Source organism: Salarias fasciatus, chromosome 23 (genome assembly GCF_902148845.1).
Source record: "Salarias fasciatus chromosome 23, fSalaFa1.1, whole genome shotgun sequence".
NCBI classification, from domain to species: Eukaryota; Metazoa; Chordata; class Actinopteri; order Blenniiformes; family Blenniidae; genus Salarias; species Salarias fasciatus.
In genome coordinates this window covers 31103475-31116948 of record NC_043766.1, presented here as the reverse complement: position 1 = coordinate 31116948, position 13474 = coordinate 31103475, and the positions used below count along the sequence as shown (strand labels likewise).

The window sequence follows — 13474 nt, the reverse complement described above, 5'->3', positions numbered from 1 at the left end:
ACACACACCCTTTATGCTGCACTATAATTCCCTCTTTTTATTATATTGCTTGTATTTTTCCTCTCTTCTTGTTTTTGTTCACTCTTATATTTCTGACTCTGATATTCATGTTTGGATTGCCTCATTGATGACGCAGTACGAATAAAGCTGCTTTGTCAATTATCACGTAAATTTAATCTCTCTACCGCACTCATGCATGTATCTGTGTACCTGTATACAAAACACTGTTGAGTTTTGGATCACATTTTCCAGACTGTTAATGAAGTGCAACAACAGAATAGGGCGTGAAAAAAACACAGGCAGCAATTATAATCTTTATTTTAGTAATTGCTGGCTCAGTTTGGCTGCATAATAAGAGTTCGCACCCCCTCCACTAATGAAGAGGAGGAAATGTGTGATTTTGGAATGATGACTCCATTAAATCATGTGTTTTTTTTTATCCTGTGATGAATTCCTCCACAGTCTGAACATTTGCCACACTCCTGCCATGTAACAATGTGTGGTATCATGTCATCTCTGCTGGCCAGCCCTCCAAGCGAACAATACTTTGAAGATAATTACGCCTGCGGCATGAAGATTTTAGGCTGATGTAATCTTTGCCATCTAATAGCGGCTGTGCAAACATGTTCCTCATTAGTAATTATAGCTTACAGTCACTCCAAACTTGTTTTTTCCCCCCTTCTCTGATTGAAATGTACCGCTCGACTAGTAATTGCAGATTTTTTTTGTGTAATAATCCATTTCAGTGAGCCACTCATTCATACACATTCACCTCGCTGCATTAATGCCCTTCATTATCCGTCTGGCTACTTTTCTATCAATGATGGATGCTGTCATGATCCAGAAAAACAATTATGATCGCAGCGGCCTCCTGGGAACATTAAATGTCACTCATAGCTGCTTTCTACATTCATGGTCAGAGCGCAATCTTGATTTAAAGCGGTTGAGTTCATAAGCAGATTCTGATGAGATTTATTGCTAAGAGATGCAGTAAAAGATCTTTTCTTTAACCAAAGGAATGATGTGGATGACATTTTCATTCTAAAATAATTACTTTATCCATACATGACTAGAACTGACAATATTATTTCAAAATTCTGAAGTTAGAAGTCTAGACACGCTTCAAGACTTTCTGTATTTTCACCCTCAGAACCGTGAGTGAAGAAAACTGAATGATGTTCATGACAGTCAATTTTTCAACTCTTGTATGGCAAAGTCTGAACGCTGTGAATTATGGGTAGCAGTTTACTTTAATGTAACATCTTGAAGCCCTCTGAGGCAACTGTTGTTGTGATACTGGGCTATACAAAAATAAATTGATTGATTGATTGATTGACTTTAAGTCGCATTTCACTTTTCAAAGGGAGACTGGCGTGGTGTCAGTGGAACAGAAGTACCGTATATTATACAGTTGAAGACAATAGGATGGATGGCGAAAGGAGAGAGAAAGAGTCTGCGTATTCCCACTGATCAAGGTAGGAATCGTCCTACAACAACTGAATCAGTTTAACTGGACTTGAACTCACATGGATCAACGACCTGCTTTCAAAATGTTGCCTGTAATCCGGCTCAAGCAATCGAGCACAAACGTTTGAGGGAAGCAGTTAAAAGTGGTGGCTGGATGCTTCGAAATCAGTAACGAGACAGGGGAGTGAGAGAGGAGGGAAGAGAAAACAAACGGAACAAATTTGAACTTCCTTTTGTATCAGGCGTATCTGAGAAAGCGAAACGGATCTTCAATAAACACATCCCAGTGTCTCTCAAACCCAGTAACACCCTCGGACAGAAACTGGTACATCCCGTTAATCGCACTGCAGAAAAACAACTTGTTGAGTGATGCTCATAGCAGCCAGCAGTGCAATTGATTTTATATGGGTCAAACCAAAAGTAAGAACAAATCTGGTGCAACACAGACGATCAAACTTCTCATTATCCAGTTTCAAAGGGTCAGAGTCATTCACAGTGGCCTCCTCTGCACCCTATGTGGACATGTGTGACTCCAATGATCACATTGATAGCCATTGCAAGAGACAATAGCGTCAGCCCTCGGGTCCTATAGTCCATCATGATAGGCTACTAAGAAATGCAGTCCTGGAGTGTAAATCCCCGTTTAAACAACTCGATTTCAAATGAAAACACATTTCTTCTGCATTTTTTGTTCTGTGCGCTTGATGTGTCTTGTCCACACAGGCAAATGCATCATAACCTGCTGATATTAGAGGGCATGTAAGCGTTATCTAATCTCCGGAACTGGCACTAGAAAAGGAGAAACGGTGTGTGAAGTGACTCAGTGAGGATGGTTCCAGTCAGGTCAAGGATGTGCAGAGACTAGTCTCCAGCCGTGAGCTGAACAGAGCTGAATCCCCTTCAGCCACAACACAAACCATGGGAGCCGATTTTATCAATCTGGAGTAAGTGAAACAAGTTCATATCCAGGTTTGATTCTGCTGTCAGGTCCGATCCACACATTGACTCTAGTGAAATTCGTAGTTTTCACATTTACACGGCAATGTGTTGACAATAATTCAGTGGGGGAGTAATTAAATGGCAAGAACACAGACATCTGTATTGATAAACGAGAAAGTTGGATTACTGTTCCAGGTGACTCTCAACAATAAAACTGCCAAGTCCCACAGAGTCTACATGGAGACAGAGTTGAAGCATTTTCAAAAAGTTGTGTTTTGAAAAGTTCTTATTTGGGGGCCATTTTCAAAATTAAAGTGGTCCGGCTGTGCTTTGAAAGAACCCTCTCACTCTGCACGTTTCCCTGTTCTCTGAGACTCTCCAGAACCTCATCAAACTCACTCAGAACCCTGAGTTCCCAAACACAACCTCCCCTGAGACCATCGTACGAGCACTTGGAAATCCATCTATTCATCGCCTGTCTTCAATACTGCTATATTAAACGCAGGACTGTTGGCTGCTGGAGCCAATTGCAGCTGAATTTGGTTGAAGGCAGCAATCGCTCACAGGACAGAAGAACTTTCAGTCCATGTTACTGACGACAAAAATAACTTCATGTCCAAATCGAATTGTAACCTGAGGTGCCTCATTGGCCGGAGCAGCCCGTGCAGTTCTTTAACTACAGAACAACTTCGGGTGAAAATGAGAAATCAATGTGGCTACCAGGGAAAAAAAGGAATATCACACAAATGGCTCCCTGAATGCACCTAAAGTCACAACCTTGAATCAGCCATGGACTGAATTTATGCTCAGTTTGATTAAGCCCTGTGCTGTTCTTCCTCCGAGGATGACTTCACTTTCTGCTCAGACGCCTCTAAGACCACTCTCGCTGGAAAACACCTTTTGTTTTGGTTACATAGGAACCCATCTGTTGTAAATTTCCCCTATTTTTTTTTTCTACTTCTGTCTTCCCCTCTCCCTTCCTCCTTCTCTCTCTCTCTCTCTCTCTCTCTCTCTCTCTCTCTCTCTGTTTGGCCAGTTTTCTGTCAATGCGCTGTGGAGGTAGAAATCCACAGCTGGGGGTGGAGACAAACGCTGCCTGGCTGTCTGACACTGGAAGACTCCGGTATAAAACATCCGCTGCTCACAGCCGCACCACTGTTGCCTCCGTGTTGTCATTTTCAACAGCAGCCTTGAGCGGGGATCTTTAACATTCCACCATGTGCAAAGGACTTGCAACACTTCCTGCATCCTGCCTGAAAGGGTAAGCGCGCTGTATCTCTGGCTACAGGTGGACACAGGTGTTAGAAAACACCTGCAAAACAATTTTAGAAAACAGAGTTTTCTAGCGTTATCTGTTGTTGTTCAGTCTCAAGTGAAAATACAAGTATTTATTTTGAATAAGACTGACACTAATATTTTTTTTCCACAGAAATTGAGCTCACTTCTTGTTCACATTAACTTTTGCTGACATTGTTTGAAACCTAATTTCTAAAGGATGCATTTCACTCAGATTGCTCTTGTCTGTTTATCCATTCAGAGCCAAAGACATCAAGCACAAAATAAGCTTCCTACTCCAGAAGCCTGAACCCCAAGCGGCGCATCCCTCTGCTGCTGCCAAGAGGTCAGAGGAGCTCTTTTATTTCTGTTTAATGCACATTTATTTTACTGATTGCATTTTAGGATTGTTTGTGAGATATGACAGAAGTCCTGCTTTTATAAAATCATAAATTCATTATGTTGTACTGAAGGGAATTGAGAAATTGGAAATGCATTTGTTTGCATTGCGTTGACATATCTGAGGAAATATGATGGTATTGAAGGTAGAAGTCTTAAGGAAGACACATTTTATTACTTGTTAAATGATATATACTGTGTCTAGAAATTCAAACAACTCATTTGGCTGTGAAAATGCTCACATTCATTCTCCCAACTGTCATAAGTTACCAAAGCTGATTATTAAGTACAAATCAAACAAGTAAAATAGAAAAAAAAAAAAAGAAAGAAAATGTAATCCCCCTTGAGTCTGAAGACGTGACAGGCATGATGGGATCGTGAAGTTATGAAGGAAGGAAATATTGACTGGTGCCAGAGTTCACGCTGTGAAGACCTTTAGTATTGATATGGATCTGAATGGATCAGTGGAACTTATGGGATTTCTTTCAGTTAGTCTGGGCTTTGTTCAAACAGAGATAAAGGCATAATGAGAAAAAAGATGAATGGTGTCAAGCTGAGGCGGGAATTGATTCATCCAGTGATGAAGGTGCTGAGTCCCTTCCACCTGCATGGGGGTCCGGAAAAAAAAACAAAAACCTGTATGTTTTATGTGGTATTACACCTAATCATATCTAAAAAAAAGAAACACTGGAGTATTTTTTTCGGAATAAAATGCATGATGCTGTTGGAAAACAGGGCTAAGTAACTTCAGTTGCATTGTATTTCTTTTATTTTCCTTTCCAACATACAGATTCATGAACATAAAAGCTCATATTTTTCATTTTAACTAGTTTTTTCTATTGAAAAGAAAAACTCTGAAATATCTCTCATCCTTTGAGTTTAGTGTTCATGTGGGACTGTTGAACTGACGATGTTGTACGTTACGCCTTGTATGTGAGACAATGAAACATAATTGAACACACAACTATCCCATTATTAACCACACATTGAGCAGGTTTCTCAGATGGAAATCAAAAAACAACCAAGGAGTATTTGCGTTTTGAATAGTTGAGGATGAAATAGTTCCTTTTTGATTTGGTTTGTTTACACTTTGCATTACCTTTCTTACCTTAACATGTATCCTACAGGTGTTGACACTCGTACGGAGGAAACCTTTTGGAACATTATTACTGAGCAATACATCATGACTGACGATGATTTTAAAGTATATTTTCACAAAGTACACCATGTTTCATGTGGTACTTATTTCAGCCCTGGCCTTTCCTCAGGCCGTGTCCCTCCTGGAAACCTGTTCTCACTCTTCACACAAGTGCACTTAACCCTGACCTTTACTTTTTAATAACACGCAGGAGCGACTATAGAAAATCGATGAAGGGGTTTTCTGCTGTAACAGTTCAGCATCGCCTCATATAGCTCTTAGTTATTCTCATAATTTCAACTTTTTGGAATGCTTTACAAGGTCATAAATAAGTTATAGAATGATTTAGTTTTCACTTTGTAAATATCGGATGATTCATACCAGCGTTATTAGATCCATCATTGGTCAATAGGTCCCACTGGGATCTTCAGAAGATCTACAGTAGAAGATGAGCTTTTGCAACTCACAGTAAAAATCAATTTAATGGTCATTTGCAGCACTTCTAAGGGACTGAATATTTATTTTTGGTTAGAGGAGAGAAAGCAATTTAGCAATTCCTTTGTAGAACTTGACTCAATCACAAAGTGGGAGTGATTAAATATAAAATTGCCAGAACTGTGAATACTTCTTCTTTTAAGCACATTATTGATCCCTCACAGCTAATAATAGTGTGGATACAGCAGCAAAACATGAAAACAAACAAGCAAGTGGCACACAGACATCAAGCCAAAAAAAATAAAAAAAGAAATTCAAAAAATGCCACAGACACAAGGTATCTGTCTGCAAAATGGAAAATCTCACACCTGCTAAAAAAGCATGTACTGATAAAACGTATTTATATTCATATGTATATACATACGTGACCTATAATATATGTATATTTCAGGGTTCCTAATCCAGCTGAGGTGGAGAAATGGAAGGAGTCTTTCAGCAACGTGATGAGCAGTGACAGTAAGTATTACAGTCTCACACCTAAAAGATTTATTATGGCGTTACACAAGGCTAATCAGGGTTAAAATCTCACGAGGCCCTGGTTGAACCCTTATTAATATTGACACAAGCTATCCGGGAGTTGATTGACTTGGTTAGTTCTCATCAGAAAAGCCTCTGTGGAATTAAAAAAAAAAAAAAAAAATTCCACAAACTAATGATTCTCGTGTGACTTGATGGAGTTGCAGTCATGGGAATACAATCAGACGAGGTCCTGACCTTCTCATTCCTTGCTAATGGTCATCAGTGGGCTTTTGACAATCCCAAAACGTGATGCTGGTTCCCAAGCGTCACATTTTCAAGGCTCGAAATTGGAAATTTGACTGAAAACAACACATCAGACAGTTGGACTTTTGGTTAGTGACGGACTGGTTAGTGCTGTGCGCATAATGTCAAAGTGACATTTAAAAGATGGACTAACTGGGAGGACACACACACACACACACACACACACACACACACACACACACACACACACACACACACACACACACAGAGTCATGGACACACATTCTCATGCTCCGTTTTTTAGCTACGTGTCACAAGGCACTACGGAACGGCCTCTCAGGGCGCCCTGACCAGTGCTGAGTGTGTATGTGTGTGTTTGTGTATATGTGCAAGCCCTCTGAGAATCAAACTGTATGTGGAGAAATGGCGGGGGAGCAATGGCCTTACGGGAACCAGCTGAGTTCCGACTTGCTCCGTTCCATGACCTCCTTTAATTGACCTCCAACATCATCATGTCTTCATCATCGTCCTTCCTGACTCCAGCTTTCAGCTCTCATTGGTTCAGACTCCTTTTGTTTACAGTACAACGACCCCAGTGGTTTTTCTCAGTCTGTCTTCTTATGCAGTGTTTTGAAACAGTCTCCCCACCATAGCCCCCCCGCATTGGGACTTCATCTTCCCATTTGCAAAAAGAAATTGACCTAATTCCAATTTTATTATTTAAAACAAAAAGTACTACAGTTGCCATCAGTAGACAACAGTGAAATACTGAGCTCATCCATGTACTCATACTTTTATTAATTATTCAATAGACCCCTGCAAAACGACCAATCCACACACAGACTATGTTTTGAACAGTCAGATATGATTAGTCCAACTGATATTTTTCAATAGCTTAAGTAGATATGCATAATCCTTACATGTTAAAAACGCAAATGCAGTTCTGGGGTTTTCACACATTCACAAGCCCAGTAATTGCAAACTAAACAACTAAGCGAGCTTCAGATATGTGCTTTTCAAAAGCTATCCATCAAAAAACATGCTAGACGTTGGCTCGAGCACCACGTGTCAATTTCAAAGTCTGAGAACACGACTCTGCAACCCTTATAGCCAAAAGAGCCATTTTTGTGATTTCACAGCAAATCAAGTTTACCTGGAGCTGCTGAATGCAAATGAGACCAACACATCTTCTAAAGTTTCATATGTACAGCATTTTTGAAACATTTCAATTTCAGCAGTTTTTGTAACTGACTATCGTGGTTTGTTCCTCCTCTTGTATACATTTGACGTCTTAGAAATTGTAGTCATTTTAGTTATTCTGCATTTGTTTAAAGCATTTTTTTTAAATCCAAGGGCCAAAGTCATACTGAAAAGGGCTCTGGTCTGTGAATACAATCAAATAAGACAAAACGTTTAATTAGGTATAATTTAGTGAAAGCTTCAGAGAGCCACTATGAAAAGACCCAAACGAGCAAAATCGTTTTTCGTGCATTATTATTTCTCCAACTCAAACCAAAATCAATCAATCAATCAATCAATCAATCAATCAATCAAATAAATTAAGTTTTATTCATATAACATTTTACAAAAACCAAAAGGTACCCAAAGTAATTTACAACAGTACACAAAACATAAAACGCAGGTTTTTGGCTGTGTCAGCCCTAATCATACTCTAACTCTGCTGGCTGATGGTCAGACGGCTTTTGACAATAAAGTTGACAGAAGAGATGAGTTTTCAGGACTAAGACCTTGATCTGCTTCTTGATTTGATCATTTTACATCATGTTGAGAGCCTCTGCGGCCACGTGTCCGTCCCTCTCGTGTCCTCCACTGTCATGCTTGACGGTTCAGGTTACAGCACACACACACACACACACACACACACACACACACACACACACACACACACACACACACACTGAACAGAGAAGCTAGGTGAAGGAAACGTCGCTCAAGCTGCTACTATCATGATGATACTGAAAGCGCCATGAAAGGGTTAAGATTCATTCATTTAGGGAGTGTTTTCTATCGAAACATCAGCCATTCATACCAAAACACCTGCATATTTTTTCCCCCAAAATGCAACGATGACCAGCGAAGGAATAAGCTTTCGACTTCTACCATTTATCATGAATTATGATTTCTGTTAAATTTGATAAGACTGAGTTTTGTAGAGGCTGAAAAGTCTTTGTACTTTGTTCTTCCTGTAATTCAATCAATGACAAGACGACACAGGCCCAGACGGAGCCATTACGACCAGATTTTATGCTAATTTTATGGTTTGGACTAAGTGCAGTACAAATTCAATTGTGTGCAATGAAGTTATGCAGATGGAACAATGTCAAATCTTCCCACAAACATCGTCTGTGCCTTCTTCCATGCTACTTTGCTATCATCATTGCTAATGTTAGAAAGTGTATCTGCACGATTTGTTGTTCATTGCTTCCTGGCACTCAAATAAGCAATTCTGAGTTGATGTAAAACCCTGTGGGGTTTTCAAAATGGAGGAAAGCAGCAATTTGTGCAGCTGCTGCTACTCGGAAATGTTCTGGTGTCATTGATTGTACTGTATTTTTCATCACGACCTCGTCAAACTATGTACACAGGATTTAGACTGATTACGCCTTGTTGGTGGGCGTTTTCACGTCAGTCACCACGCCTGGCTTCTTGGCTCTGTGAAGTACAATGAAAGCTGAACGGGAGCATGTTTTCTGTGATTCTGTCAGGTGGCCGTACGGTGTTCACCAACTTCCTGAAGTCAGAGTTCAGCGAGGAGAACATCAATTTCTGGATCGCCTGCCAGGAGTACAAAAAGACTGCGCCTTCCAAGCTGCCCTCCAGAGCAAAGCAGATCTACCAGCAATATGTGAAGGCAGATGCTCCGAATGAGGTACAACACAAATGAAAATGAAATCAATCATTTGCAGGAAACACACATTAATAGCATTTCTCTCAAGACTGTCAAAAACCGGAAGCACATATGAGTGTTATTTATGCGTATCGCCCTTCAGCGAAGAGGAAGAGGACACTTGAAGCTGATTGTAACTGGATATACCGAAGAAGAGCACAGCCAATGACCCTCCAATCACATTTCAAATCTAATAGAAGTATTTTAGACTTACGTAAAGAGACATCCAATTTGCAGCAAGTGTATCTTTTCATGCACTCTCATCTGGAACTGTTGGGTTTTCCCTCCGAATGACTGTTTTATGTGGTGGTAATGGAATTTAAATTGAATTGGATTGATTTGTACGGGTCTGCACTGCTGCACCACTAGTTTCATTCCAGACATTCCAAAGTGTTTCAGCATTTCAGTCAAGACCTCTGTTTCATCCCGCAGTTCAAAATGTGCATTCGACTGATTGATGGTTCTAAATTGGGTTTAGTGGGATCGTCTGTCGATCTGTGTCTCCTCTGTATTGGACTGATGACCCTCAGCTGAAATGGGCTCCAGGCCCCTGCAGCCATAATGCTGGATTGAAGGGTTACAGAAGATTAGCAAAGCAATTGTTTTCAATGTCATGAATCACTTCCATTAGTTCCCTTAATCAAGGCGTTCTGCTCCAACTAAAATATAGTCCATCAGTCCATCCATCCATTATACTCATTATCAGAAGAAAGTCCTCAGTGCAATACATGGCTATAGCAGACAGAGAAAAACAACAAAAACACACACTCACATTTATTCAAAATTAAACAAACCATGACTTTGGGCTGTGGCAGAAGGCTTGGGTATCTGATAAAAGCCCAGCATGCACAAGGAGATCATGCAGACTCCAGACAAGAAGACACCGAATCAGAATCAAAATCAAACAGTTGTCTATCAATCTGAGGCAAGAATACCAGTCATTCTGCCACAGGTCAGGTGCAAGTTCCAGACTACTTGCGCAGTAGGAAGTAATCACACTTTGCCAAATATACCATACACACTTGACACCAGGATTTTATTTTTACAATCCTGTCCTTGGTTATCACAGTGTAACTGATCTTTTTCATGATGTAAGTGATTACTAACCTGTCAGTTACTGATTCTATCATTTACTGTGTTGTAAATGAACTGTCAGTACAACGTATTTGTTCCAAAAGGAATTGAATCAACTTGCTTGATATATAAAGTATTGTAGATTTAACCATACATCAAGATCTCTATCAGTTCTATGTATATCTGGAAAATGTCATTTGATTTGGTTCCAAACTTTCCTGCTTTTTTTTCCCCTGTAAGGTAAACTTGGATGGTGAGACCAGGGAGGAAACCAGGCAGAACGTGGAGAATCCATGCCCTGCTTGTTTCGACAAAGCTCAAAAGGCCATCTACACCTTGATGGAGAAAGACTCCTACAGGCGGTTTCTCAAGTCCAAACTGATGCAGGATCTGTGTCAGAAACACGGCAACGCTGCTCAGGAGACCAAAGAGAAGAAAAGCTTGGGCTGTGCTGACAACAGGAAGGTGTTAACTGGTGGCGCCTAGACGGGAAGGAAGAGGAGGAGGACTTGGAGCAGGTGCCAGAGACTGACAGCTGGTGTGAGGGGACACGCTGCATGTCCATTGCTTGTAGATTAGGAAATAAATTGGTTTGGAAATTGACTTATACGAGTCTATGTGGGATGATTTACTTTTCTGGTAATTCCTACTGTGAATACTTTAGTATTTACCATTTCTTTATTTACTCTTCGCTGTCATGTATTTTTTTCTAAATGAGAGGGGTTGATACGACCAAACTGAATGTTCAGTATCTCCATATACAAAGACTGTAGATGTAATCTGCTTTCTAAGATTATATGGACAGAATATAAAACAATCTACATCTACCTCCACACAACAATCACTTATTTACCGTTCAGACAATGTTATTTACTAAAGTCTTTAATGAAAGACCAAACTTCATTGCTGAATAATTGATAAGAAGCTGTAATGGCCCGTCAGTATTAAAATGTTTCACACATTCTTATGTACATTTGCTGCAACGCAGTTCAAGACATAACAGGAAGCCCGCTGGTCCAGTGCAGTGAAGCTCATGTGAATTATGTTTATTTTTCCCTGAACTACATAAACTGAGCCATCACATGCATGTATATTTTTGTTACAGTTTGATCATGCTGCAGGAACATGGTTGATTCCCGTCATACTGGCGCGCGGGCTGGCGATGCAGTGAAGTGCCCATTAAATTCAGTCACTATCACGTTCATACAGTGTCCGACAGCTGGTCGCTCTACCTTGGCTTTAAGCGAGTGAGTTGTTCTAAAAGCTGTGCGCATCCCAGTTGAATCTCAGTGGTAACATCTGGCTTTGCTGCATGAACATCATCACTGCACTCTGAAAATGTTAGTTTACTTCAAATGGGGAGTTTACGCTAGCATGAACATTAGTAGTAGACCGTAGTGATTTTCTGCTGCATGGGTGAGAAGAGTAACTGTAACTCTTTTCATCACGTGTTCCCCTGTAACTGAATGTTTGTCGTAACTTGTCCAGGGTTCTCAATATTGTGAAACAAATTAACTGGAAATATTTGCATACTACAATGTATTATGATGGATGGAAAACTATTTCATAAGTAAAATCTTTGTGCTATATATGTCTTATCTGTGACTGTTCATAAATAAAGTTATAATGGATGATGAAACATTCTGTGCAATGAAAATTTTTTTGGACACTCCAATGCCTGACTGTTGCATTATTCCCATTACTGCTTACATGCATGTGTTTGGTCACACTGACAAAAGCTTTTGTTCGACGATATGGGAAGAAAATCATCTGTACACAGACTCACAATGGTTAAAACAATAACTGTAAGAAGACAAAACAGTTTTTGAGAAAACGTATTTTCACTATAATTTATGCCAGTATTCATGATCTGTTGCAACACAATATACAAACAAATCACATTGGACTAAAACTTCATTTTCAAAAGCAAAATCCTGCGCATGGTCCATCCAGCCACCCCAACCACCACACATGAACTTTTACCTAAATCCTTCTTTTTCCCTGTTAATAACTCTTACTTATGGAGCCAAAAGGGGTTAAAGGTCATAGGCACAAGTTGTTTTCAGCTTCCACTTTTAGGTTTTTCAGCTCTTTTTCCACATATGGATGATCTGAGAAACGTTATCCAAAGTGAACGTCACAGTCCATCTGGCGGTTGAGATATTTCGAAGGAGTCGCATACCACAAAGGGATAAATGTTACCATCCCAAGAGCCATGTCGTTCCTTCTTTCTTAGCATGGCTAAAGAAGGAAGTACTTTCCCAGTTCTCCATTAATTCCAGCTGTCATTTGATTAAACAAAAAAAATCACACAGCAACACCAGAATTCACATTAGTCTGTTAAAGTGACTGGGAACGCTGCAAGCTTTGCAGGAAAAGGAGAAACTACTCAGCCACGACTGCTTTCAAGACATTAGCATGAGCACGGTTAGAAAATAACGAATGACCGCTAACATCTGACACTGGCTAAACCTCAAATCTATGGGAGCATACATTGACATGTCCATATTACTGACTACCATGAAATAAATGTAAATAAATCAAAGCGTGTTTTGGGTGTTTTATGATCTATACTAGACGGTTGATGATTTCATAGATGGACACTGACACTTATCATTGCAACTTGATCTGTGGCTAATAATAGTCACTTTTTCTCCTGTGCTGAAAAACTGGACTTATGTCTTTGTCTCAATATATGTCACGTGTGCTTCACTGATTTACTGTCAAATTGTTTCATCGATGGCTGTGCACCTTATCGCCTTGCCAGTATTGGGCCATTCCCGGTTGACCTATAACAGGGGTTTCAGTCTAATTTCCACCCAAATTTATTCTCAAGTGGGCCACAACAATAAAATGGTAACATCATAATCCATGAAAGCACATTTTGGACAACTCTATATTCACATAAAGTCATACAGATATGAATAAATTAACCAACATTTGCATTATATTCTATTAAACTTTTCTCCTTTGTTTTTTTACAAAACTTGAACAAGTTAAAAATTTTCAAAAAAACGAGTGCAATTTGAAAATCATGCTGTATAAATGAGACCACT

General features: G+C 39.8%; 1 protein-coding gene across 1 annotated transcript; it reads left to right on the top strand.

Moving 5' to 3' along the window:
* Window positions 1-3516: 3516 nt before the first annotated feature.
* Window positions 3517-12045, top strand: rgs4 (regulator of G protein signaling 4). The gene is made up of 5 exons (XM_030082976.1): window positions 3517-3667; window positions 3944-4027; window positions 6105-6169; window positions 9163-9326; window positions 10659-12045. Exons 1-5 carry the CDS (start codon window positions 3624-3626, stop codon window positions 10902-10904), a joined length of 603 nt encoding a protein of 200 aa, XP_029938836.1. The 5' UTR covers window positions 3517-3623; the 3' UTR covers window positions 10905-12045.
* Window positions 12046-13474: the final 1429 nt, after the last annotated feature.